At 37.6% G+C, this 26,622-nt stretch overlaps 3 protein-coding genes across 9 annotated transcripts in view; 1 reads left to right on the plus strand and 2 right to left on the minus strand.

Annotated features, from left to right (window-relative positions):
• Nucleotides 1-5,787: 5,787 nt before the first annotated feature.
• Nucleotides 5,788-14,943, minus strand: LOC109089972 (RNA-binding protein EWS-like). 2 transcript variants are annotated; one of them, XM_042754565.1, is made up of 16 exons: nucleotides 14,826-14,943; nucleotides 13,902-13,938; nucleotides 13,755-13,806; nucleotides 13,418-13,580; nucleotides 11,204-11,387; nucleotides 10,482-10,747; nucleotides 10,220-10,355; nucleotides 8,454-8,491; nucleotides 8,015-8,044; nucleotides 7,513-7,625; nucleotides 7,276-7,405; nucleotides 6,984-7,097; nucleotides 6,771-6,897; nucleotides 6,548-6,645; nucleotides 6,224-6,440; nucleotides 5,788-6,124 (listed from the first exon to the last, which is right to left on the minus strand). In XM_042754565.1, exons 1-16 carry the CDS (start codon nucleotides 14,839-14,841, stop codon nucleotides 6,088-6,090), a joined length of 1,758 nt encoding a protein of 585 aa, XP_042610499.1. In that variant the 5' UTR covers nucleotides 14,842-14,943; the 3' UTR covers nucleotides 5,788-6,087. The 2 variants fall into 2 exon arrangements, with proteins under 2 accessions (XP_042610499.1, XP_042610494.1); XM_042754560.1 differs by having other exon boundaries at nucleotides 8,015-8,047.
• A 135-nt stretch (nucleotides 14,944-15,078) lies between these two features.
• Nucleotides 15,079-17,563, plus strand: LOC109090863 (rhomboid domain-containing protein 3-like). 2 transcript variants are annotated; one of them, XM_042754573.1, is made up of 6 exons: nucleotides 15,079-15,567; nucleotides 15,646-16,029; nucleotides 16,732-16,861; nucleotides 16,956-17,180; nucleotides 17,278-17,465; nucleotides 17,505-17,560. In XM_042754573.1, exons 1-5 carry the CDS (start codon nucleotides 15,405-15,407, stop codon nucleotides 17,438-17,440), a joined length of 1,065 nt encoding a protein of 354 aa, XP_042610507.1. In that variant the 5' UTR covers nucleotides 15,079-15,404; the 3' UTR covers nucleotides 17,441-17,465; nucleotides 17,505-17,560. The 2 variants fall into 2 exon arrangements, with proteins under 2 accessions (XP_042610507.1, XP_018960245.2); XM_019104700.2 differs by having other exon boundaries at nucleotides 15,080-15,567; nucleotides 17,278-17,563.
• A 1,481-nt stretch (nucleotides 17,564-19,044) lies between these two features.
• The window catches only part of LOC109090219 (EMI domain-containing protein 1-like), a 59,235-nt gene continuing 51,657 nt past the window's right edge, over nucleotides 19,045-26,622 (minus strand). The window contains exons 10-18 of one of the 5 annotated variants that reach the window (XR_006159463.1): nucleotides 26,091-26,180; nucleotides 25,686-25,738; nucleotides 25,546-25,608; nucleotides 25,417-25,461; nucleotides 25,273-25,317; nucleotides 25,053-25,064; nucleotides 22,242-22,326; nucleotides 21,943-22,033; nucleotides 20,333-20,380 (exon numbers count right to left, since the gene is read on the minus strand). Coding sequence is in view for 3 of the 5 variants with exons in the window: in XM_042754579.1 (XP_042610513.1) it covers nucleotides 20,244-20,380; nucleotides 22,242-22,326; nucleotides 25,053-25,064; nucleotides 25,273-25,317; nucleotides 25,417-25,461; nucleotides 25,546-25,608; nucleotides 25,686-25,738; nucleotides 26,091-26,180 (530 nt within the window). In the remaining 2 variants the exon portion in view is untranslated. Of the gene's footprint in view, nucleotides 20,381-21,942; nucleotides 22,034-22,241; nucleotides 22,327-25,052; nucleotides 25,065-25,272; nucleotides 25,318-25,416; nucleotides 25,462-25,545; nucleotides 25,609-25,685; nucleotides 25,739-26,090; nucleotides 26,181-26,622 lie in introns of all 5 variants that reach the window. The other 4 variants (XM_042754579.1, XR_006159465.1, XM_042754581.1 and 1 more) reach the window with 4 other exon arrangements.

Here is a 26,622-nt window from a genome sequence, read left to right on the forward strand (position 1 = left end):
TAGCTTTTCGTTGTTGCTCCGACAGACGTTAGCACTAGAGATGGGAGTATCCTGTCTGTGTATCCTGAAGTATCGATATATCATACATACTAATGCGAGTATCGAAAGCAGTGGCGTAACTTTGATTTGAAAAGTTGTGGGGACACCGCGCAACTCGTTTTGCTAGTTTTTTTTTATTTATTTAATGTTATTTTTTTTTTTTATTTGTTTAGATTTTTTAATTGTTGATTTTGTTTTTTGTTGAATACATTGATGTACTTTTTTAATTGATAGAGAATTTTGAGGGGTGCTAGATCACTGACAGGGGGAGCTGACAGGGGGAGCAGGGCTCCAGACTCATTCTTCCGGTCGCTCTTTTGCGACTTTCTCAGTTGGTCGCACGAGCATGTTTTTTTTTGGTTGATGTTTTTTGCTACAACATGCTATTAATCAGTGCATGCTGATGAACTTTTACAGTTATATGGAAACGAAAATGGTTAACATTTAACCATTCTTTTTCATCAGTAGTATTATTTGTGATTTGAATTTTGTGAATGGGAGTTCCTCTTTTGCTATGTTATAAGCCCTGCTTCGGAAGCTTACACTTTCGATTTTTTCTTGTCAGGTTATACAATAAAAGAAAATTGTCTGTTTTGCTTACATCTAGCTATACACCTTTCACCTTTTAGACTAAAAAAATGGATAATAAAAAAGTAATAAAAAAAGATGGATTCATTGTTATTTTTAATTAAAATGCACAACAACAATAAAACAGTAAGATTAAATGACTAAAACGTTTATTAACAAAAACAATTAAGATGAGGCATGGCATAGCCCTATACTACATGCTGTATCAGGCTATGTAATGACTAATAAATGACAGAACATTTAGCAGACACTGAGGAATAAAAAAAAAATGTGAGAGAGAGCCTCCATAGCATAACATGAGGTACACAGCAAAGATAAGCTTTTCAAAACGAAAACAAAACAAAAAGAAAAGTAAAACTAAACTTGTTTTCGGTGACAGTGCTTGCATGGTTACATTTAGAGGGGTCATATGATGCAATTTTAAGTTTTCCTTTGTCTTTGGAGTGTTGCAAGCTATTCGTGAATAGATAAGATATCTAAAGTTGCAAAGACTAAAGTCTCAAACCCAAAGAGATATTATTTTTAAAAGTTAAGACTTGTTTAAACTTTAATGCCTTGTTTAAACACGCCCACACATGTCTACATCACGATGTGGGAAGATTTGCATAATGCCGCCCAAATGTTTGCAAAGAAAGAAGGCTGTTGCCGCCGGCGCCATGTCATGGAGACACTGTTTCCTTGTGAAAGCGAAAATAATTTGTTTGGCCTTCCAAAAGAGGACACAACTAGAAATCAGTGGTAAAGTTGTATTTACAATACTGTTCCAGAACAGTTCAACCCAAATATTCAGATGTGTGCAGCGCATTTTATGGAGGACTGACCCCTTTAAATTAAATGTTAAAAGTTCATATTGATCATGTTCTATTCTGTAATGTTGATATAAATCATACATGGTCAGAATAAAAAGGTTGCATTTTATGCGTGCAACAGCCTGTCACTGGCAGTCCCTTATGAAGATGAAACATGATTTTACTAAAGTGACCTATAGTTCAAATATATTTGTAGATTTCCATGGTTACCACTACAGTAAACATATTTTAACCATGTGTAAACAAAAATATAACCTAATAAGTTGCAATCAAAGCGTAATGAATGTTAAAATGTGTTTCAAATATAAAGTTAAGTGGATCATTACCCATTTTACTCTTAGCAATTTAATAATTGAATAAACTTAATAATTTAAATGTTCGTATTTAAAAGTATCGTATCGGTATCGATATCGACTTTAAAAGTATATGTAGGTATCGAAAACAAAAGTATACTACGGGGCCGTTGAATGCTTGAATCTGATTGGCTGACGAACGTTCTGAAGGTGTGCAATTATTTTCAGGGAAACGCACGGCGAACGTAGTTCAAGGCAGCACTCCTAACCGCATTACAGTTCCATATCACTTCGCATAGTTAACTGTAATAACAGAAATTAGTGTACCTATACAGCACACAGGACTAACAAAAACAACAACATGACGGACGATTTTTCTTAAGAAAATACACGATATTTCTCACTAGCGAGGTAATAACAGCGCTGTTTAGAGATGCTAAGGGAGTTGAGGGATGCACAGAGGTAACATTAGCCTAATACACACAACCTCTCTCTCTCTCTTTCTCTCGCTCTCCCTTTTTCTGTGCGTGTCTGTCTCTCTCGCTCTCTTTCTAATAACTTCATTAATAACTGCATTAGAATGCTATCAACGGCTCAAGCCACCATTACTAGCTTTAAAATGATGTTTTGGAACTAGCAAAAGAGGCATTTGATGAGATGCGGAAGAAAGAATCCTACTCACAATAGCGATTTAAGTACAAAAACCGGACGAATATTAAATATCCCTTTAAATATCTCACCTGATCGATGTATTGAGGTGTGGTAACCGTAGTATAAGCGGAATATTTGACTCCGCCCCTTGAATTATTAGAAAAATAATGCACACCCAAGGTGTAACGGCCACAACGCAAAGTGTGCTTTATTTGTTCTAATAATTCAACAGCCCGTCGTCAATTATTACTTAATACAGCGAGACCGCGGAGTAATTTTAGAGACACCAGTAGTTAATATCACAACACAATATAAGCCTCCGTATGGTTCCCATTTGGTTATTTTTTTGGGAACCAAACAAGAACGTTCTAGGAACGTTCCCTGTAGGTTATTTTTAGGTTTAATTTTATAACCTATGGAGAACATTCTGGGAACGTTCCCTGTAAGTTATTTTTAGGTTATATTTTTATAACTTTAAGGTTATTTTTAGGTTTAATTTTATAACCTAAGGAAAACATTCTGGGAACGTTCCCTATAAGCTATTTTTAGGTTTAATTTATAACCTAAGGGGAACGTTCTGGGAACGTTACTTGTAAAAACAAGAACTATAATTAAATAAACGGATTATTGCAATGATTGCTTTTAAAACCTTTTTTTTCCTTAAGCAGATCTCTAAATGAATAGTTATATTGCATTTGATATTGACAAAAATTTAGTTTTTAGTGTTTCTTTTTTTAAATAGTGTATCAGACATAAAAGATGGTCATTCACAATGTTTTAGTGTTGCCTTACCATTTTCCTTGAAGGCCCCCAACATTGCGATCAGGTCTTAGCAATTACCAGTCATTTTAAGAGTTGAATCAGGGGCCTGTACCATGAAGCCGGTTTAGCTGGCTAGCCAGGTAAGTTTCAGTTTAGTTTGCACCAATCCTGTACCATGAAAGTGGCTTGGCTAGCTGTGTTCATTGCCATACCTGCTCCGGGGCAGGTTATGTTCTGAATTAGAGATCGCAAACTGAAATTGGACCAATCAGATGCGAGTTTTAACTGATCCGGGGCAGGTTATGTTCTGAATTAGAGATCGCAAACTGAAAGGCCTCTGCTGTTACCACTTTTATTTTCAAAACAGAATTTACAAGCACTGTTAAAAACATATCACCTCACAAAGGTTTTCCTCATGCACAGAATCCACAATGTGCTAAATCAATATTTATTTGCAGATACTTCTTGACAATTTTACAGTGCTGAATCCATCACCTGATAACTGTAACATAAGTGGAATCAATTATATGTTCTGAATTAGAGATCGCAAACTGAAATTGGACCAATCAGATGCGATGTGGTGTGATTTTTGGCAACATTTCTCTAAGATTATTTTTGTGCTAGTAGCACCAGTGTGTTGCCATGAGTAACGGTAAAACGTGAGATTGACTACAAGTCAGAATCAGTTATTCTGGAGAGTCGGTAAATCATGTAAAGATCACTGTAGAACTTAATCTCTCTTTGATGAACCATCAATAAGAAAACTCAGAGAGCCTTTGCCAGTTTATCGGCTCCATTGCTCAGTAACGTCAATCTTTCTTTGATCCCCATTACCAAAAACTCTTTTGCCAAACATTAATCAGGACTGTCAAATTCAATTAACATGATTATCCAACAAGCTCTGTTCCTGTTAGGGCTCCAAGCCTTTAGTTAAGGCTCACTCACAATACTTTGCCAATAGTCTTGGTCATCAGCAAATGAAAGGGGCCATTCTGAATAGGCAGACAAAAGACAGACATTAAGACATCATCATGATGTTAATCAGCACTCATTTGTCTTCTTTAAACAATCAGTTCAACAGCTGCGGGTCAACTGATGGTCTGTCTTCAGAAACTCAACTCTTAATCTTAGGTCAATGCCACACTAGGGCACGCTGAGAAGACAAAATACGTTTAGAGGAAAAGAACTTGAATAGGAGTATTTAGATGTCATGGTTTAATATAATCCTTCCGAATGTGTCTTCCTAAAGAGTTGTAATGGCAGATCAGAAATGATCGTTATGAGGAAGAATCAAGTGTCCAGATTCCAACCATAACCCATTATTACAATTGTGCATTGTTGAGCTTTCCTTCTCACTTTCTTGTCTGCGTGATCCCATAACATGAGATCTGAGAGCCTAAGTGGAAATCTTTTTCTTTTGTTTTATTTCCTGTCAGGAAGTGTGCTCTTCAGTAGCTTGGCCCAGAGTGCTGCAGTGTGTGATTCCAACAGCAGCCATGCAGCCAAAGGGAGGCCCTTGTTTTGACTTGAAAAGGGTTGGTTGTTTCTTTAAGAGAGCTAGATGGAGGGGAGGACAAACAGAGAGAGAAGGAATGAGATCATTCTTCGAGGCCTGGATGAATCAGCTTTTCTGTGAACACATGCACAAAACCAGTTCATTCCACAGCACTCCAGCAAATGAGCAGTTGGCTCCTAGATGTCCATTAAAACGGCATCAATTATTAAAAATTGAAATAAAACACACCATACACCATTCTATGCATCAAAATATTTTGTGACTGAGAAATACCTTTGCTTAATTCAATTTGTGTTATCAAATTAGATAAAAAATTAAGATGGGTTTTGTAAGGCGGCATCAAAGCTGGTGCAAGCATCATCCTGTCAGCTCCTGCCAACACTTCAATTAACAAGAGCAACGATTCAACAAGGCTCTTGGTGAACACATGCCAGATGCTTTTCAGATTAAGTAAAATGTTGATAATGGTGTCAAACTTCACAGGAGACCACTGTTTCAACTTGTTCTGTTACAGAACAGTTAAACATCAGAACAAAAAAAACATGCTGCAGTATTTACGTTTACAAATGTCTTAAAAAAGACATTCTGCACAGCTTGAGATTGAACAGCTTTACATTTCACCCTCAAAAAATTAGTGACTACAGTAACCACGCATTCTTCTGAAAAATGTTGCACAGCATTTTTGATCTTAATATTGATTACTGAATACTTGAAACTGACAAGAAAAAAAAAAAAAAACTACTTATGCTCACACTAAAGATTGAGATAAAGCAACAATGTTCATCAAGAGGCTCTAATGGAGGCTTAGTCATGCTCTGATAACAGAGCTGGCATCATTTTACTTGGTACTTCTGCTCCATCACGCACATGGTAGTGATGGAAACTAGAACTATAATAAGTGAGACACCTAATGGTTAAAGTCTGAACTGCACCCATTCATATGGATTGGGCCTGTTATTAAATTTACACAGGTAAGTGTTATCTTACCGTTTTGAAACGTCCTTTAAGAGCTTGAAGCATGAAGCAGCAAGTGGTTATATAACCCCTATGTATAAAGTAATTGCGGCCAACTACAAAAAGCAAAAACAATTAAGTTATATAAAAATTATTTATTGGGTGTTTGAGGGTTGAGGTGGAAAAGTTTATTTTTTTTAAAAACAGTTCAAAAGTACATAGTAACACAGAGAGACATAAGACAAACATCCCCAAAAACAGTGACTACAGGGCAACTGAGTATCTTAAAAGGAAAAATGGCCATTACTGCATACAAAAAAAAAAAAGCAACCTAAAGGTTTAACTAAAACCACAATGTGGTAATGAAATTAAAAACAAAGGAAAAGCAAAAAATAGATTTCCATGTATAAATATGGAATCATAAATAAAAATGACTTTAAAATTTTCCCCCATGTAAATTTCCTTTTGCTTGATCTCAGTAGGGTCTGTCTCTGCGCTCCTGACGATGATCCCTGTTAAATAAAAGAAAATATTTATCAAGTACATGAAGCACCACACAGACTAAAGCACATTACATTTATCCTGTTATACTCACAGTAAGTGATGCTCACCTCATATCCATCTTGCCTGGGGGTCCCATGCCTCTCCTGCCCCCTCTGTCCATGGGAGGACCACCCCTGCTACCTCCTCTGAATCCACCTCTGTCCATTCCACCACGGCCTCCTCTGAACCCACCGCGATCTCCTCCCCAGCCTCCACGCATGCCCCCCGGACCACCACGATCCATTCCCCTGCCGCCCCTCATTCCACCCCTGCCACGATCACCACCTGAATATACAGTTCAAACAAATCATGCTTTTTCTAATACACAACACAAATCTCAGTCACAGACACTTAGAGATCAACTGATGAGGGAAGACTTCATCTGCGTGTACCTGCAGGAGGGAAGGAAGGAGCTCCAAGGCCTTCAGGTTTTGGAGCTTTACATTGGTTACACTCTGTTCTCCAGGAGAAGTTCTGATTTCCACATCCACTGTAAGGAGATTTAAGGTAGACAGCCAGAAACAGACGTCAAAAATGTGTTTATTCAACAAGTCTCATGTATTGCAAAAAAGATGCCTCAATTTGTTTGCTTAAAAACATTTATGCATCACTCACGGACTGGGACATTCCCAGTCTCCAGCTCTCTTCTGCACATTGCCTCCGGGAGGCCCATTCCAACCCATTCCACCTCGAGGGCCTCCACGGGGGGGGAAACCACCTCTCTCTCCTCCTCTTCCGAAACCTGGTGGCATATAAAACAAAGCCACCATTACAATACAGAAAGACCCTCCACTTGAAGATTCCTGCTGGCTTGAGGATTTATCTTACCTCCACGGTCCATCCCAGGGCCACCTCTCATTGGCATTCCTCCCCTCATACCCCCCATCATGGGTTTCCGGCGAGCCATGGACACCTTTATCCTCCGCCCTTGGAACTCCTTACCTGAGATATAAGCAGCACGTAAATGATCGAGAACGTTTAAAAGTGAAAATGAGCTCTTGAGTGGAACGGGCAGAATAATGTCAACCAACTGACAGCTCATGGAAATAATCTGAACGTGAGCCATCCAAATTAATGTAATAAGTTAAAGAGGCATCCAACAATAATGTAAGAAACCAACCATCAAAGTATTCAACAGCGGCTTTGGCAATCGCAGGCTCCTCATAGGACAGTGTGGCATCTCCCTTTGGTTTGCCAGTGTCTTTATCTGTGTAGATGTTTATGGCTGGTTGGTTTAAACGCCGATTTATCTATGACATACAAAAATAGTCAAGAATTGTCAACTGTCACAACAGCCGAATTTTGATGAAAGGCTGACATTGTTATTTAGAATGAATCTAGTTATGTAGCTTCTCACCCGTATTGATCCACAGTGTTTGAAGAAGTCGGCCATCTCTGGTAGAGTTGCATTCTCAGTGAGGCCTGTGATGTAGATGGTGCTGTTCTCAGAGTCCTGCTCTCCTGGACGCCCTGTGATAATGGGGGACAATCAAATTTAACACTTTCATATCCATTTAACTTACACAATGGTTCAAAAACTTACAATCAAATTTAAATTTTTCTTATACATTTGTTTAATAGCATGGCTGAAAATTCTGTATGTATTACAACAGTCTCCAATGTTACACGAACCTTCAGAATTCATTTTAATATGCTGATTTGGTGCTCAAGAAACATTTTTCAATGTTGAAGAGTTGTTGCTGCTTAACAGCACCGTAACAAATGTGAAGTCTTTACTGTCACTTTTGTACAAATTACTGCGTCTTTACTGTCACTTTTGTACAAATTACTGCATCCCTGATTTATTTTAATTTTTTTATTAAAAAAACAAGAGAGGGGGGGTCATTTACAACACATACCCATGTCACGATCCATTCCACCCCTCATGCCTTCTTGGTTTCCATGGATCAAAGAAGAGAAAGACAAGAAACACTATTAGGCGATGACATCACATCTTAAAAGCAAATCTGCCCATCTTCCAAGACAAAACCTGCGAGCAGTATTAAATACATTGAGATGACCATTTTCAGGATTACCCTTGACCACAATAGATTCTCAGAATGAAATGAAAAAAAAAAAAAAAAATTAAAATGCAGAATTAAAAGACGCTTCTGTCAAAGGACACGTCTCAACTTAAAAAAAAAAATCCAAATATAAACCATTAGGACACTCTTAACACTTTTTTTGGGTTAAAAAAAAGTGGCACACCAAATTGAATCTCTTAAGGACACATAGGCGTGAATGGCCTCTAAATAAACACGAGTGGACTAGCCAATGGAATACGCTTTAGGAACTTACCACCAGGCTTACTGAAGCCCCCTCTGTCTCCAGCGATGCTAAACATGAAGATATGAAGGCGATATTCCTTTTAGTCTTCAACCATAGGACTTCAGTAGGAAATGAACAATATTTCCCTCTAATTTTTCAAAAACCCCATGTAAAAAATGTACAGTATTTCAGTAGCTAACTGTGCTTCATGACTTCTATAACATGTTATATTGTATTTAACAGTTTGTCTGCACCAATGTAAAAACATCCACATAGGACCAGAAATACATTGCATTTTTTGTAAACCTTTTTTAAAATGGAAAGAATTGTCAAGTTAGCTTGGTGTCTCATGCTGTGGGCTACACCCAATATAAAATGAATGTTGAGGCAAATTTTAAATACAGCAATCCTGTTGTGGAAAAATCCCTTTAGCTACCAACAAAACATCAGCACTGAACAAAAGTACACAATTATATAGTACAAATGACAGATGTTTACAAAGGGTGATAAGTACATAAAAAAAGAAATCACATAGGCTGGTTAAAAAAAAAAAAAAACCTCATCCAAACATTAGATAAAAACAAAATCAAGAAAATTCCCCATGGTTGTTTGAGCTGTCGCCTTTGAAATGGAAAAAGGTACTTAAAGAATAAGTACTGCTGTTCTTACATCGATCTCTGATACCTGTAGCGTATAAATGTGACAAAGAATGTTAAAACAAGACCTTTAAAATGAGAAAACAGTTCACAAATGCAAAAATTTTTTTAAGGACATGAAATTGTATAAAATTCAAATATCAGAAATGTTTAATAGCATGCTCACCGTCCCTTGAAACATGAATTCAGTTGGACCAGAGATAACTTGATTTTCCTTTTTCGTTTGGAGTCAGTGATTTCTTACTAGTTTTATGGGTTAACAAAACCAACCTACTGAGAAGTGTTTAAAAAATGGTTTATGCACAACAATTCTTATCTCTGGTTACCAACAAAGTATTTAAATGTATGAGTGTCCATTAAATATTCCAGGATCCTGTTCAAGGTTTCTCCAACCATTTTATTTAAAAGAATTTTCTTTCAATGCCGAACCAATCCTTCTGCTTACATTCACCATTTTGAAACCTGATTACTTTCTGCATACTTCCAAAAGACAAAAGTTCCATTCAGAATTTAAAACCGTAAGAACACAACTTAAATGCCCATGATTGTGTGCCACCGTCTGCTCGATAAAATTACACTGTAAACTACCCATTTTTCCAAGAATGATGCACGTTTGCTAATTTTTCCTTTTCCCCATTCAAACTCTACAGCAGTACAAATCCTCATACAGCTTTTGAAAAACCAAAAGGTTGTAAATTTAGTAGGCAGCTTACTGCATTAAAAGAAATCAAAGAAATGGAGTTTAATAAAAGACCTTGACACCAAACAAAACCTCAAAACTTTGACACCGCCACACTTGAAATAAGCATAGTAAAGAAAAAGCAAAGACCAAGCTGGCCTTTGCAAGAACAAATAAATGAATTCATCCGTCTTCGAATAAGCATTAAATGCCCCTCCAAAAATGTAATTATAACAATAACGTTTTGTAATATGCAAGACCAAAATAAAACATCCCTGCAACAATACCTTTGTGGTATCATAGAAACCTCTACAAATCAAAATGGTTGGATGAACTACATAAACTCCACTCTCCTTAGACACCTGTACATACATACCCTGTGTGTGGTGAGTAATTCCGCTCAGTGAAACAAACGAGCGGGAGAGAAATTAACAGTTAGTTACATTAAAGTTTAAACTTACCCCATGCCTCCGCGGCCCATACCCCCACGACCCCGAGGACCTCCACGATCATAACCATCTCTGCCGGAATCTGGGTATCCACCCCGCTGCTGTGACCCTGAATAGCCTCCGCTCACACCACCCTGACTGTAACTGTCTACAGGAGAGATCACACACTAAGCATATGGCCTTAATTTGATAAACTTACCAGAAAATTAACAAAAACAGTACAATGGTTAAAAAAAAAAAAAAAAAAAAAAAAAAAAAGTGAAAGCACCCTTACTATAACCACTTTGCTGGTTGTATTCGTTTTGTGATGCACTCTGCTGGCCGTATGGAGGTTGACCGTAAGAACTGTTCCCCTGAGTGGGGTAGGCAGCAGCTGGGCCTTGCTGGTGCTGCTGAGGTGGCTGTCCCTGCCCATAGCTGCTCTGCTGCTGTTGCCCATAGCCTGGCTGCTGAGCCTGGTACCCACCCTGAGGCTGAGAATAAGCTCCAGGCTGGGAATATGCACCTTGGTTGTAGGCCGGCTGGCCACTTGCACTATAGCTACAAAATAAAGGAATACCAAAAAAAAAAAAAGGTTAATAGCATTTGAAAGATTTGAAAGATGTGCACACAATATACTGTTTAAAAGGACACATTAAATTGATCAAAACAGACAATAAAGACTTAGTAGTTACAAAAAAATTATTGCTTTCCTTTTGAACTTCATATTCAAAACCGTTCCCAGAAAGAAATGAAGCAGCACAGCCGGTTTCAACATTGATATTAAAAACGTTTCTTTAGCATCAAATTATCCTATTAGAAATATATCAGCATTTGAGCATAAACAACCTTTGACCTTACACATTTACTACAGAAAGGGGATTTGCATGGGAACTGTGCATTTAAAGTGGCCTTCATGCTCAGGAAATGTGAAGAAAGAATAGCATATGGAAATACTGTGGGAGGCTCCATAATAGCATCCTGTTGATGTGATGCTCTAGGAGACGGTCCAGTTACCTCTGAGGAGCGGAGGCAGCAGGCTGCTGGCTGTAGCCAGAATAGGCCGGCTGGGTGGAGTATCCGGGCTGGGAGCCATAGGAGGCCTGGGCGGCAGGGGCTGCAGTGGAGGTGCTGTAGCTGCTGGCCCCATAACTCTGCGCAGGCTGATTATAAGCTCCCGGCTGTGCTGTTCCATACGCAGCTGAGAGGGAGAATAATGATTTAACATTAGTTATGAGAATCATTTTCTACGTCCATCTAAATAAACAGCATGACGAGAAATGGTGCACTTTAAAAAGCAGGAATTTCTGAGCCTAAAAAAAAAAAAAAAAAAAAAAGCTGTGGGAAGCATTAGTCACAATTGTCAAAGCATTTTCAAATTCAAAGTTTTTGCAATAAATCTACTTTTTCCAGATCGTTTTAACTGTAATACACCAAGACACTTTGCTTGCAAGTTTCCTCAAAGCTCGTAGGCCTCTGCTTTTCTCTGAGAAATAAACAGAAATCATACTTAAGTGTAGAAAATTGTGCAATAAAGGAATAGTGCACCAAAAAAAAAAAGAAAAAGTAGCTGAATATTTACTCATCCCAACCAAGATAAAGGAGTTTGGGTTTTTTCCATTGGTTTTTTTTGAGTTATTTAAAGATTGAGATATTTGATCATATGAACTGATTGGTCGTCTTCAGTAGAATTGATCAAACAGCTGATAATCACAACCCAAACAAATTCAGCCCATCAAGTAATGTTTTTGTGAAGTGAAAAGCTGCATGTTTGTAAAATCCATCAAAATATTCTTACCTTCAAACTATGACTGGGCGATATGGTAAAAAATAAAATCTAGATTTTTATCAGAACATTTGAATGATTCTCGATTTTTAACTGGCCAACTTGAAAATGTTAAAATGGAACTTCTATTTTAAGTGCACCAGACATGAAGTTGTCAACATGTACAGTGGGGAAAAATATTTATTTGATACTCTTCTGATTTTTTAAGTTTGCCCACTTACAAAGAAATGATGGGTCTGTAATTTTTATATTAGGTTTATTTTAACCGATAGATGACTGGTTGTAGCTGGATGCAGCTGCTGCTGCATTCTATTTATGACATACTGACAAAAATGTCAAATGACTTTCAACCGTCACTTTGTATTCACAGGTCTTAATTCGATTGCTGCTTTTCCACCGGTTTTTCTATGTAAACATGGTCGTGTTTGACTGTTGCACTTGCATCTATTGCAGCACCTCATGCATGAAACAGTATTCTAAAAACGCAGCGCTCCCATCTTCCTGATTTTTTTTTCCTGTTCCACTGCCCATGTTGCATCTTTGTCAACACAAAAGCACATTCTGTGTAAAAGGCACCTAGTGATATATTTTACTTCTGGTCCTTCACAGAAGGCATTACACATGAGCAATTAATCACGCGCCAACATGCTGATGGATCATTCTTTTCTCTTTACTGTTAACACTGGCATACTGTCAAACTGTCTAATTCTAATGTTTAGTAATATTTCTATTCAAAGATCACAATTCCTCGATTTATATAAAATAAAATATCGATAAAATCTGAAAAATCACCTGGCCCTACTTCTAACCATTGCTTCATGCTGAAATACAGGTCATCGTTTTTTTATTATGCCAGCCTCCATCGTGAAGAAAAAATATATTATGAATGGGTAGGGAGAGATATATACAGATGTGGAGCAGCTTTTAGAGAGGATGGTCCAAAACAGTTGTAAACAGATGTTGGTAGTTTTTGATGCGAGAGGACAACAGGGGGTGGACTTTCACTGGAGGAAGCGTTATTACTTGTATTTTTCAGAAGCGACAAACACCTCAACAACGAATTAGTTTTATAGACATGCACCTTTTTGCTTCATAAGACAAACTGATGGACCCTAGTCGAATGGATTACTTGTGGACCATGTCTATCAGCTGTTTAAAACCATTCTGCTCATACAGCAGATGATTAATTGTTTGCTTCATAAGACAAACTGATGGACCCTAGTCTGATGGATTGGTGTTAAGTTAATTTCTCAATCGGTTCAGATTAAGAAAAATTTACCGACATCTTGGATGGCCTGAGGGTGAGTAAATGAAGCAGATTTTCATTTTTGGGTGAACTACTGCTTCAACTCTGGGGCATTTCAAAGCTGTACAGTCATGCTCCAGTCACTATGACTAACAGGGAAATATACTGGCGTAATAGTGAATAAGCTTTGCCTGCAGACCTGGCGCTGCTGCTGCTGCTGCTGCAGTTGTTGCTGCCTGTGCATATGAGGATGCATACTGCTGTTGTGCATACGCTCCAGCAGAGGGCGCTGCCTGACTGTAGGTGGAATCAGGTGCAGCAGCGGGTTGAGCATATGAGGCATAATCTTGCTGAGAATAGCCCTGTCACAAAAGAAATTTTGCTGAATTCCATGCCACTGTATTTTTACACAAATCATTAGATACAACAACCTGGATTGCTTAAATGTTATCAAACAAGTACACAGCATGTGTGTGGGAGTTTGACATTGCAAATCCAAAGGCTCCACTAGTTGAACTGTAAAGTGTTAGGCTGACCTGTGCAGTCTGTCCATAGCCCTGAGGAGGAGGGGTGGTGTATGAGCCATACCTGTGTAAAATGTGCATTTTATGCATTATTTATTATTATAATGAGAAGCAAGCATTGTGTTGAGAAATATAACATGTTTATGGAGGTGGACTTACGCCTGCTGTGCACCAGCCTGGTTGTAGCTGCTATAATCTACAGGGAAGTAAATTGCATAAAGTTAGAAGTCCTGCAAACACTGTTACAGCTGTATAACATCAGGGGGAAAAATATGCACATATATCGTTTTATTGTAGTCCAAAAACGATGGGAGACACGTGCATGACTTGAGCAAACACCTCAACACAGACAACGAGTGCAGCCCCTGCTGAATCCCAGTCATTTAGTTGGAACAAAGCTTAAATCAACAAGACTGGCTTAGTTGTTTAAAGTGTTTAAGCATTCACAAGAAACAGGGGTTCTGATATTGAACCACCACACTAACATTTTAGTTAGGGAAACGTGATAAATTTAAGAAAACCATGCATTTGAACGTTTACGATTCCGCGTTACTTTAACTCTAAAACGAACGACGAAATACCATCAAAACAAGACTTGCAAGAAACCAAATCTCAGGTGCAAGTTTATTTTACAACGCTAATCAAAGCAAGAGTGCTAAACCAACATTAACTAGTGTTCGTCGCGGTGGCTGCGCTCTCTATCCCGCTGTTTTTAAACCACGCCTGCTAGCTAATGTTTAACGTTACGTAAGTACGAAACAACGAGCTCTAAAGAACACCTAAAGAACAAAGAAACTTATTAGAGTAAATTATTTCCTGGTGTTGTGAATTTTTGCTCTAAGTATACTATAAACTAAGTTTTAAACCCGGTGGGGTCGAGTTAGCGAATCGTTAGCTTTGACCGACCACCCTGACCTAAAAACACAAACCCGAGGCCGCGTACTCGAGGACTGTTGGGTTATACAAAACTCCCAAATTCTTAAGATTACCTAAAGTTTACCTCAATTGTTTCAATTTCTAGCAAAGTACTGATTTTTTATAAATGTATTTTAAAATAAACGACGGAAGAAAAAAAAAACTCACTCGTGACTGACGCCATTTTTCCGTTGGAGAACGTACGCAGTGTGGACGACTGTGCATGCGCGACGAGTGCGCCTGCGTCAAATCAATATGGAACGTACCAACACACCAAGTGTAGAGGGCGGCGGATGTAAATGTCTGCTTGTAATTGTTGATATGTTATTTGACTGGTTATCTATACAATTGTGTCGATCAATTGTTAATAAGAATAAAACAGTTTTATATAGTTTAATAAATTCATAAATATACATTTATAACGTTTTAAAAACATATTCGGGTAACGTTACCCCCACCCCCAATGCGCTTGCCCGTAAGAAGACGTTATTCGCTGTCAAAATAAAATGATTGGCAAATGACATTGATTATTGGTGTAGCATTAAAATAAATTGGATATTTCTGCACCTTGTAGTAAGTACACTCATCGTTTGTTGAAGTGTCTGTTAAACAGACCTCGATATGCAAGCGTGAAACTGGAAACATGAATACATAATGATACTCCTACCCTAAGCACATATCTAGATATATATATATACTTGTAATGACAGCAACCCACCAGGTGATGCGTTTTTCAGTTTTCTGACAATGCTTGACCATCTTTTTTTGGCATGGAAAGGGTTTGGATCAAACCGTCCAGGTTATTGTAGTGGAACATTTTTAATAGTCATAATCATTTTGTCGACTTGGCTTTGTGGTATTCACGCCAGTCTAAGTTTAGGACCAGGCGGGGATTTTCCTGGATTTTATGGTAAGCAGTGCACGAATGTATAGGACTATGATTCTAGATTCTAAACATTCATTTCCTGATGTTCCTTGTGTATTGCAGATTTCATCTTCTACGCCTTCAGTAATGAAGAGTTAACCTCATTTCTCTACAACCTTACACTGCTGCTGTGGCTTGGGCCCTGTCAGGAGAGAAGATGGGGCACTTTTGTCTTTCTAGCCCTCTCTTTTATCTCCACTGTGCTCCTTCCTCCTATTTATGCCCTCTTTCTCTTTGTTACCGGGGATGAAGCCAGCAGGGTCAGTGGATACTCAGCCACCCACCTTGCCCTGCTCACAGCTCAGTGTCGGCAGGTGAAGCAGAGGAGAGTCCTGCGCTTTGTTCCAGTCTGGTTCTTCCCTTGGCTCCTCTTGATCCTCATCCTCTTCCTGCTTCCCAGTGTTCCTGGCCTGCTGCACTTTTATGCCATTTGCCTGGGACTCAACTGTATCCTTTCCCAACTTTTTTGACTCAAAGACGCCCTGATGTTCAAAACAATTCAAAGGCCCACAATATATGCTATTTTCAATATATTTCAGAACATTTTTATTAACAGAAATTGTGGATTAAGGGAAAGTCTACCCAAAAATGAAAACTTTATCACATACTCAACCTCATGTCATTCCAAACCTGTTTGCAAAATATTTTGAAGAATGTTAATAACCAAACAGTTTTGGTTTCCATTGACTTTTCATTGTATTTAAATATATATATATATATATATTTCTTTTTTGTCTATACAATGGGAGTCAATTTAACTGAAACTATTTAGTTGCTGACATTCTACAAAAGAAAGTCATACAGGTTTGTATCATACAGAACATAAAGTGGAGTAAATTATTATATGTGTGTGTGTGTGCATATATATATAAATATATATATATATATATATATATATATATATATATATATATATATATATATATATATACATATATATATAAAAGCATTTATTTTAGCATTTAGTGTTATTGTAACATATTCATAATATTTATTATTATTACTTTAAATTATAATTTGATAAATATTTTCAAGTCATCCTGCAGCTCCCGGGGAGAGAACCACTGCTTAACACTAATATCATTTTGTGGTGTAAACTGATCTCTTTATAAACTCTGTATAAAGTAATGCCCTTAATATATCATACAGACAATAATGAGCTTATTGAAATACTGGAGCAGATAGAGAAACTGGGTGCTTGTGCCTGCTTGCCAAAATGGGCCTACATCCCTGTTACCTCTCATCCACACCTGCCAGTTTACCACAGCACCTCAATAAGGTTTTTGTGAACTTTATGCTAATATTTCCCATTTGTTTTCGTATATCACATCATGTAACTAGAATGAATGAGCTTTATTATTGTTCTGTAATAGGCCAGTGCCATTGACTGAGCCATCAACCAGTAGATCTCAATTGAAAGATCATTCAGCATGGCAGCATTCTGTATCTGAGTGGCATCAGGAGCCTTTAATGGCAACCGATTCACAGTTGTTAGAGGAGAAAATGCTGAGAGCAGGGATATTAGCATCACTCCACGATGCACCCGAGGGTGTAGCGGACAAAGTGGAAGTACCCAAGTCCTCAGTATCCTCTTTACGGTTAGTGCATACTTTTAATGAGTGTTTCTTCAACTATGGCTAATGATCTCTTGAATACTTAAATTCATGCTGTGCGTCTAAACTCCTGCACTTTCAGGTTGCAACAGCTAGAGAAGATGGGCTTCCCCACAGAGAAAGCTGTTGTGGCTCTGGCCGCTACAGGGCAGCTGGATGGAGCAATCTCTCTGCTTATTGATGATCAGATTGGGGAGGAGGCCGTGGTCATCTCAAAAGGAAAGAAGTCATCATCAGCGTCATAGCTCAGGGATACTGCTTCAATTTAAAGCTGATAGCATTGCCCTTACTCATTCCATTACTTAAAGGGATACTCCACCCCAAAATGAAAATTTTGTCATTAATCACTTACCCCCATGTCGTTCCAAACCCGTAAAAGCTCAGTTCATCTTCGGAACACAATTTAAGATATTTTGGATGAAAACCAGGAGGCTTGAGACTGTCCCATAGATTGCCAAGTAAATAACAGTGTCAAAGTCCATAAAAAGTATGAAAGTCATCATCGGAATACTCCATCTGCCATTAGATGTGCAATCTGGGTTATATGAAGCGACGGGAACATTTTTTGTTAGTGAAGAAAACAAAAATAACAACTTTATTCAACAATTCCTTTGCCAACAGTCTCCTCTGTGTCTCTCCATATCACAGTATGCTGCGTATGCACTTCTGTATTAGCCACGCCACAAGGATGCGCTCTTTTCTTTCAAATCAAAGCTAAATACATGTAGAAACAGCGCATCCTTGTGGCGCGGATGATACAGAAGAGCATACGCTTCATATAACCCAGACTGCACGTTTGATGGCAGATGGAGTATTCTGACAACAACTTTCATAGCTTTTATGGACCTTGACACTGTTATTTACTTTGCAGTCTATGGGACAGTCACAGCCCTCCCAGTTTTCATCCAAAATATCTTAAATTGTGTTCCGAAGATGAACTGAGCTTTTACGGCTTTGGAACAACATGGGGGTAAGTGATTAATGACAAAATTTTCATTTTGGGGTGGAGTATCCCATTAAGGAATAGTTCAACCAAAAATGAAAATTTGCAGAAAATTCACTCACTCTCAAGTTTGTTTCTTCATCAGAACAGATTTGGAGAAATTTAGTATTACATCCCTTTGCTCACCAGTGGATCCTCTGCAGTGAATGGGTGCCATCAGAATGAGAATCCAAACAGCTGATAATCTTACTTGACATCAACGTGACTCCAGTCCAACAATTAACATCTTGTGAAGTTACATGTTTTCACTTGTCTGATCTGTGCTTATTTTTCTCCTGATTCAGACAAAACAACTTTTTCACAGGAGAAAGAAATATTATGAATAGAGGATTCATTTGAAATAAAAAAAAAAGTCTTGATGGGTTTGCTTTTCGCTTCACAAGACGTTAAATAGTATGGATTACTTGTGAATTATAGTGATGTTTTATTAGCACTCATTCTGACCCTATTCACTCCACTATTAAGCAAGTGATGTTATGCTAAATTTCTCCAAATCTGTTACGAGGAAGCACATTTAAATTTTTTTGGTGAACTATTACTTTAAGCAAGGCATCGATCTTCATGGTGAACTGTTACAGTGTATTTAAAAATCCAGTGGATTATGGGTGGTGTGGAAAATATTATATTTATATTATGGTGTTGGCAGCTTTTCTGATGAAAGTTTAAAGAATGGAAAAACACTATACAGCAACTAAACTGTCCCAAACTTTTCCACTGATATTCTGTCATTAAATCCACATTAGCAGACTGTCAGTATTTTAATACAGAATATTCTTCATTAAAATATTACAAATTAAACGTTCAGGTAGTATTGTGCATTGATAAAAACATGGTTTGTCTTAAAAATAGAAACACCCAACAAAGTTTATTTTGTTTTAACACCAATTGGTAAAACTAATCCACACATAGAGGCTAGAAATGGAAAATACAGGTGACGTTACATGGATTAGTATACAGAATAAAGAAAACATCAATTGCTAGTCTTTAAATAATTAATACAACAATATTTATATGGGAATACAAAGACATGGAAAAGTATTGAGGAAGGATACCAGTCCTATGCATGTGCATGTAACTGTGATGGAAAGACATGCATGAAATACAAAACAGAATTCAAGTTATACAAGTAGTTTTCCCACTTCCCCCTTGTGCTCCAGTCGGATTTTGTCTGTGTTATGGTTCAATCTTCTCACACAATTGCACTTTTTTTTTAAGGTTACTTAATTGTTGTATAGAGGAGAATCCTAAAATTGAAGTCAGAACCACTTAAAATCATTCTCAAGATTTTAAAAACATTAAAAACAGTTTGTTTTCACTAATTCCAATCTAGTTACAATGAATTTTCTATTATAATTGAATTGTCTAAACATGTTTATGTCCTTCAGTTTTCCTTTCTCTTAAAAAAACAAGGTAATTCTCTATCTACATAGTGCATTTAATCCAAGGAACGGAATATGAAATCAAATTTTTTTTCAGTGGGGAAAGTGTGGCGTTTGGCTGAATAGCAGAATCATTCTGTGCATTTTTGTCATACAGTACATTTGCTGAATTTACTATGAGCAGCAGCTGGAAAGACTAATAATACGGTTTGATGCTCTACTAAAAACATTCTTCATCTTCATCACATGTTGTATCCTTCTTACCCAAAAGCACCAATACTGTTTCTGTATATCATATTTTAAAACATGTTTCCTTTTCATGTAAAATGAGCATCTTACAATAGGATGCCATATTTCTTCTGAGACTAATTCTATTCATTGGGTTATGCCACAATTGTGACACAACATGATGGCAAACCACAATAATTTGCCAGAGGAGAGGTGCTAGGAACCTGTGAGTCCCATTAGAGGTGGTTCATTTATACAGCACCATTTGGTCTTCCCTGAGGTGTCTCCCCCTTCTTGATTAACCAGAATATTCCAAAACGGTTGGATCTGTAGAATGTGTGTGTCTCAGGAGACTTGTGTAGTTGTTGCCAGTTAAGCTGATTTATGGACGATGAAATTGAGATGGAAACGATGGCTTCGCTCTTTGGAATATGCAGACTACTTCCCTCGAACCTTGGTCTCAGCAGTGATTAAGGGAGAATTGACTCGGAAAGATGACATTCTTGCCCTCTTAATGCGGTAGGCATCTGGAGATGGTGTGCCAAAGAAGCCATCCCCTGATCCTAGATCTGGTTCTGTTGAAGGAAGAGAGAGTTAAGGCTGCTAAGTGCTAAACTTTGTAAGTGGCTGGTATCAAGACAGGTGATGAATAATAGTCCATTGATTCAGTTCATTCTAAAGGGGCATATAGAGATATAATGGAGATCATGTTATACCATATTGAGATGAAGAAGGGTGGTAACAGGGCTCCAGACTGACTAAACTGTTGCAAAAACAAATTGTGACAATAATTTAAAATTTAGGAACTATTAGTGATGGTAATGAAAAGATATGCATGAAAAGTTGCATAAAGAGTTACATTGTTGTGAGCATTGATGCCCGAAACATGAACAAATTACTATAATGAAATAATTCTTTTGGTGGTTTGAATTAGATTTGTTCATTTTGTTGTTGTTTTTGGGAATATGCCAGAGACTTTAATGACCGGTTGTTCATATGGAAATAATTAGAGATAATTGTAATTATAAATTAAGTCTCAAAACAGAGTTCTGCTGTAAATATTTATAAATTATATTCTAAACATCATTCTTATATATATATATATATATATATATATATATATATATATATATATATATATATATATATACGTTTTATATATATATATTTTTTAAAATATTACTGATTATTGTTTAGCACACCAAAGTCCATCTGTGAGTCTGAATAAACTCTAAAGAAAACTTTGATAAAACTAAATACTTAATATTGTTAATATATATATACTCTACAGATAATTTTAATGTTTTTTTAATTCTTTTTTATATTAGGTCCATTTAAAAGTTTTAGTCAACTCTATGGAAAACTTTACTTTGTTAATAAAAATAACAAATATATTTTTGGATTTTCTTCAGTACAATACAGTCCATTAAGGTTGGATCAACTGTAAGGGAAACTTTGTATGGGACAGTAAGACACTCAACAAAATATTTTTATCCACAAACATGAATAAATATTCCTACAAAATGCATGAATATATGGCACAAATTCGATCATGATTACTAGAACACCCTGGTTAATATAACTTCTGAGCAATTGCTTCTTTATCAAGCAATTTCCTTATTTGACAAATAAGAAATCATTTGGCTCCTATAAGTGCTGCCTTTTAGTTGCTAATTTCAACCTAGGCATTTTGAGTCTAGAGCCCTGTAGTATTGCTTTGTTTTGGTGGGTAATGATGGGTCTTCAATCACAGGAAGAAGTGCGTTAAATCTTTAGAAGGGCTGATTCATGAACTATTGGGGAGATTGACTGTGGTTCCCATCATCACACTGCATGCTTGAGAGAGGCACTGAAACCGGGTTGTTGCAGCAGCTTTATCTCCATAGTAAATATAGCATTCTGTAAGTCAGTATGTATGGTAAAGCATCTACTAAATACCTAGTGGTTGCGTATCATTAAAATCAACTTAATGAGAGTCTAGTAACTTGGAAACACTGCCGTCTGCCACTGAGTCTGGCCCTTGATGGAGTGCTTTTTTTTTTTTTAAATTCATATAGTACTTCCTGCGTGCTGATCTTCTAACTGGCCAGGAGATGGCAGTAGATAGACTTGCTAGACGAGGGGAGGCGGGCATTACCTGGCCAGATGATCGCCTCCAGCAGCTGCACCCTGCGAGCCAGCAGCTCTAAGTCAGCTTGCATGTCTTGGAACTTCTTCAAATTAAAGTCCTATCAAAGATCAAGAGTTTTTGACAAGCATGGTGGGGGGTTGGCCTTGTGGATGGCAGGTTGAGTACTTGGCCCCTGTCCTCCACCACACTTTGCTCTTCACTCACTTTCCAAAGATGTTGTGGGGTAAAAGATGCACTGAAATCTCTGACCCCTGATTCTAAGTTCTTTAAAATGGACCTAAATCTACTTCTGGCCTCCTACTCACCATGGATACCGATCATAGTCTCGAGGATTAAAACCCTCTCGGCTAAGATCTTCAGGGCCTCGCGGATTTGGTGTATTCCATCCCCCTGTGGAGATAGATACAGCCGTCAAGGTATTGGGCACAAGCCAAACAAAAGCGCTCTCGCCAAGATGCATAGTCATTCTGTTAATGAATTACATTACTCTCAATCCATTACCATAATTAGCAGGTTAAGTTCTCAGCTCCATTCACTACCAAACTCTAGTTAACTACACATCAGATTTAGCTCTGTCTTTTTTCATTCTTTTCTTCCATGGCCATGCCGTAAGTTTTTACAAAAGAGCATGCTTTTTTTTGGAGGCCAGGCCAAAGTCTCCTCAGAGCAAATCAAGACCAAATGTTCAATCATTTTAGATTTAAACATGCATTTAACATTCCCAGTAGTATACTCAGACTATGTTACTGAAAGAACAAGAGGTGAGCAGCTTTGTTCAAACTAAAGAGCTGTTTTTGTAATCAGTTGATGTAGACACACTTCTTTAGTCTTTAGTCTGCTCATCTCAAGGTAAAAGATGCTCTTACACCAAAGCCACCATAACAATTTTAAACTGGAAACATGTCTATCAAATACTGGTGCCCAATCAGAACCAGTAAATCATTAACATATGATACATATAAAAAACCAAATGAATTTTGACCATGTAAAGTTCAAGGAATTATGGTTGGGTATCAGTAAAGATTTCCCAAATCACTTCACTCATAATCTGCATTTCGTTTACATATTCAAGAAAGTCTCTCTCTTGATACTGTAAATTATACAGGTCAGTTTTCCAGACCTGTATAATTTCTGGAAATATCAGGAATAGGGATACACTGATCATGCTGCACATTTTAGATCCATTATAAAGAACCGGCTCATAGGATTCATTTGTTCATAAATCAGATTATACTGATCGTGTTGTATGTTTGCGATTCATTAAAAAGAACTGACTCCTAAGATTCTATGATATGCAGTACATTTTGGATTCACTAAAAATAATCAGCACATAAAAATAATTTGTTTGTCAAATTTCAGTGTTAACGTAACCAGTGTTTTGTTTTTAGAATGATGTTATTAGGAATAGGAATTATTAATAGGGAAATCAATATTTTCACCCAGCCCTACAAAGAATCATTATACTTGGACATAAAAAACAGATCTAACGGGAAACCTTTGTGCTATTTTACAAACAAATCTGCTGAGATGCTTAGTTACGTGGCTTTGGTGGGCATTTCTTGAACAGTGTAAAGAAACTGGTCACATAACGGACATTCTACACAACAGTCCCAAGCTCAAGCACACGTTAGAAAAACAGCATTACTGATGAACTCAGGAAAGAGTTATGAACATGTAAAAATTAGTGCCTGTGAGAGCAGGAGGTAGTTCATCTAGCCAAATAAAACATCAAACAATATATAATATCATTACTTCAAAAAATACCATATTCATTAAGGGATGTAAGTATGGCTATGGTCCAGAATCTTTCTCCAAGGTATTATATGAGCGCTTGGCCTCATGTTGATTAATGTGAAGCGATTAATCTTCAAATAATTGTATGGTCTTTATACATGTTATGTATACATCTCTAAGGATTCTACATACAGCAGAGAAGCTACACCTATATGATATAATGAAATGATCTGTCTTATGATTAATAACACAGATCTTCTGGGTTCGGCAGGCCTTGCGCAGAACCATACATCAATTTGTTGTGAACTAAGAGGCTTTTCAAGCCTTTCACAATAGGTCAAGTATGAAAATGTAATGCAATTGAACAGAACATTTGTTTGACTAGTAATCGCTCAATTCTTTGAACTCAATTCAAATGGTTAGATGTAAGTTAAGGAAGCAAAAAGGAAGATTACAAGCAGCGCAATGAGATGGGATCATGCAGCAATGCACTGTGGGACACTGAGGGATAGCTGTATCCATCCACACATCGATCCACACACCAAATCCCTGCAAATGATAAATTGGAGCATATACACAACACACACCTTACAGTCTCGCAAAGATGTTTGTTCTTATTTCTCCCCCACCTGTGGTTTTGACCAAGCGGTATGGTTGCTGGACATCCCAGATTAATCAGTTTACAATGGTGTACACATAAAGGTTATATCAATAGTACAACGTCTCTTTTTTGTCGTAACAGCGCGACAAAGCAAAGATTTAACTTTCCTGTGTGTTGGGTATATGCCAGAGTTGGTAGCTAAGAGACTGGTGGCTGTGAAAGGCAGCCATGGAGACAGTAACGAAAAGAAATCAGATTTAGAGGACAGGGGAAACACTCAGAGACAGCCCCAACCACCAACCAATCAAAATCAACAACATTAACAACATCACTGCACATTCTGAATAGATTATACCCTTGTATGCTAACCTGAGACTAGATCACAAACCCCTAAACCACCTTTAGACAGCGAGAAGCCAAAAACTGGTCTCAGATCAACTACAAAGGGTAACCTCTTGTTTAAAAACATATGGAAACAATACCAGTGCACAAAAAACCAAGACACATAATGTGCTATCAGTGAGTACTGTAAGTAAGCAATGAACAGCATTTGTGGAGCAAATCCTTTCAGTGGAGTTTTCATTTGCTCTTTAATTTGGCTTTGATTTTTCAGAAATTTAAAATGAGAAAATCAGCCTGCACCCATTTCTCAAGATGAAAATTCCACTGATTGATTTAACATGAACATTGATGTTAAAACACAGATGAATGGCAGGATGAGCAATGAAAACCTAAAACCAAGAATGACAAAAACTTCATGGCAAATGTCAAAATCTCTTACGTTTAAATCGCTCTAGAACAACGATAAGCAGGTATAAGGAAAAAGATTATCGCTGCATTAAAATCAATGCATTTAAACATTTTTTAAGTGAATGACATTTTCCCTGCACTTGTGAGGCTCAGGGACTGATCATTTCTCTCCCACACTCGCTCCTGTAGAGGTTTAGCAGGAGCAGGGAGTGAGTGTGCGACTAACAGGACTCCTGATGGGTTTGTCTTACCGGAAGACCTTTCTCCCCTGGCTCTCCTTTAGTTCCCGGCACTCCCTAGGAAGAAAAAGTGCCAATAATGAGCTATTTCTCACACAGACTTAATGTATAGCTTCAGAAGACTTTTTTGGATCAGGTAGAAGGTGTGTGTCTTACCGGATCTCCTTTGAACCCTCTCTCTCCTTGATATCCAAGAGGTCCCTGTGGAGGTAAATTAAGGGTGAGAATTGCACAATACATTCAGGCAGCATTGCACTCTGGGTAGGTTTATGCTTGTGCACTCACTCTTTCGCCTCGTTCGCCCTTTGGTCCCACAGGGCCTTGCAAACCAGGAGGTCCTGGCTTTCCCTGATTACATGAGATAAAAGATGATGTGATTAACACACACATTCACAGGCTCACATAAAGAACAGCCTATAACTTACAGTTTGTCCCATAGGGCCTGGTGGTCCACTGGGTCCCATTGGTCCTGGAGGACCTGCAAAAGACACAGTTACCATATCTGAATAAAACACTTCATGATCTCACTTTATGGCATTCAACAAACAACGAAACAACAACATCGTGATGTCCATCGTGATACTCAAATGATAGAATAATGATAAAAACTGTCCATTCTGACCAAAGTTTCTGCAATTGAAAGCTCACATTTGAGTGATATCAGTATACCTGATGGACGCTGCTAGGGGAAAACATGTTTTAATATTAAACCAGGACAAATGATAATTAGAAGAAACTAAATAAAGTGCGTCAGTGTGTCAGTAGTGTTTCAATAATCCAAACTTGGTTACGTTTGAAAAACAAGAAAAAAATCATTCTAATTCACTGACCGGTGGGTCCAGGTGGACCTGGTGGTCCATGTGAAGGGGTCACTCGGAGGTCGGGGAAGTTATTATGAAGCAGACTGTCTTTCTTCAGGCCTGTAACAAAAAAAAAAAAAAAAAAAAAATTAATGCATCTCAGTCAGAGTGACCAGGATCTGATGCAGAGCGTCATTATGGTTACTTGCCTGTAGACGGCGCTGTTTATACAAGAATAAACAGTGATGTCATTTGTAGCAGGTTGTAAAATATTAGCGCACCATAAATATTGGTTGTGGCATTTTGACCTGCTGTTTTTTTTATTTTTCTGTCACGAAAAGCAAATTAAAAACCAAAAATGCTATAAAATTACAAGCCAGCGGTTTTCTTTTGTATCACAGCCTAATGGTTTTCTTTGTCTCTTTCTCTTGTGTGAGCTTTAATTTTCCCCTTTGTTATCCCTCTGCCCGAAACCCTGAACATCAGAGCATACATTTTATACATTTATAAAAATCGACCAATAAAAACATAATATAGAACAATACATAAAAAAATGCTTGTC

Source organism: Cyprinus carpio, chromosome A5 (assembly GCF_018340385.1).
Source record: "Cyprinus carpio isolate SPL01 chromosome A5, ASM1834038v1, whole genome shotgun sequence".
NCBI lineage: Eukaryota > Metazoa > Chordata > Actinopteri > Cypriniformes > Cyprinidae > Cyprinus > Cyprinus carpio.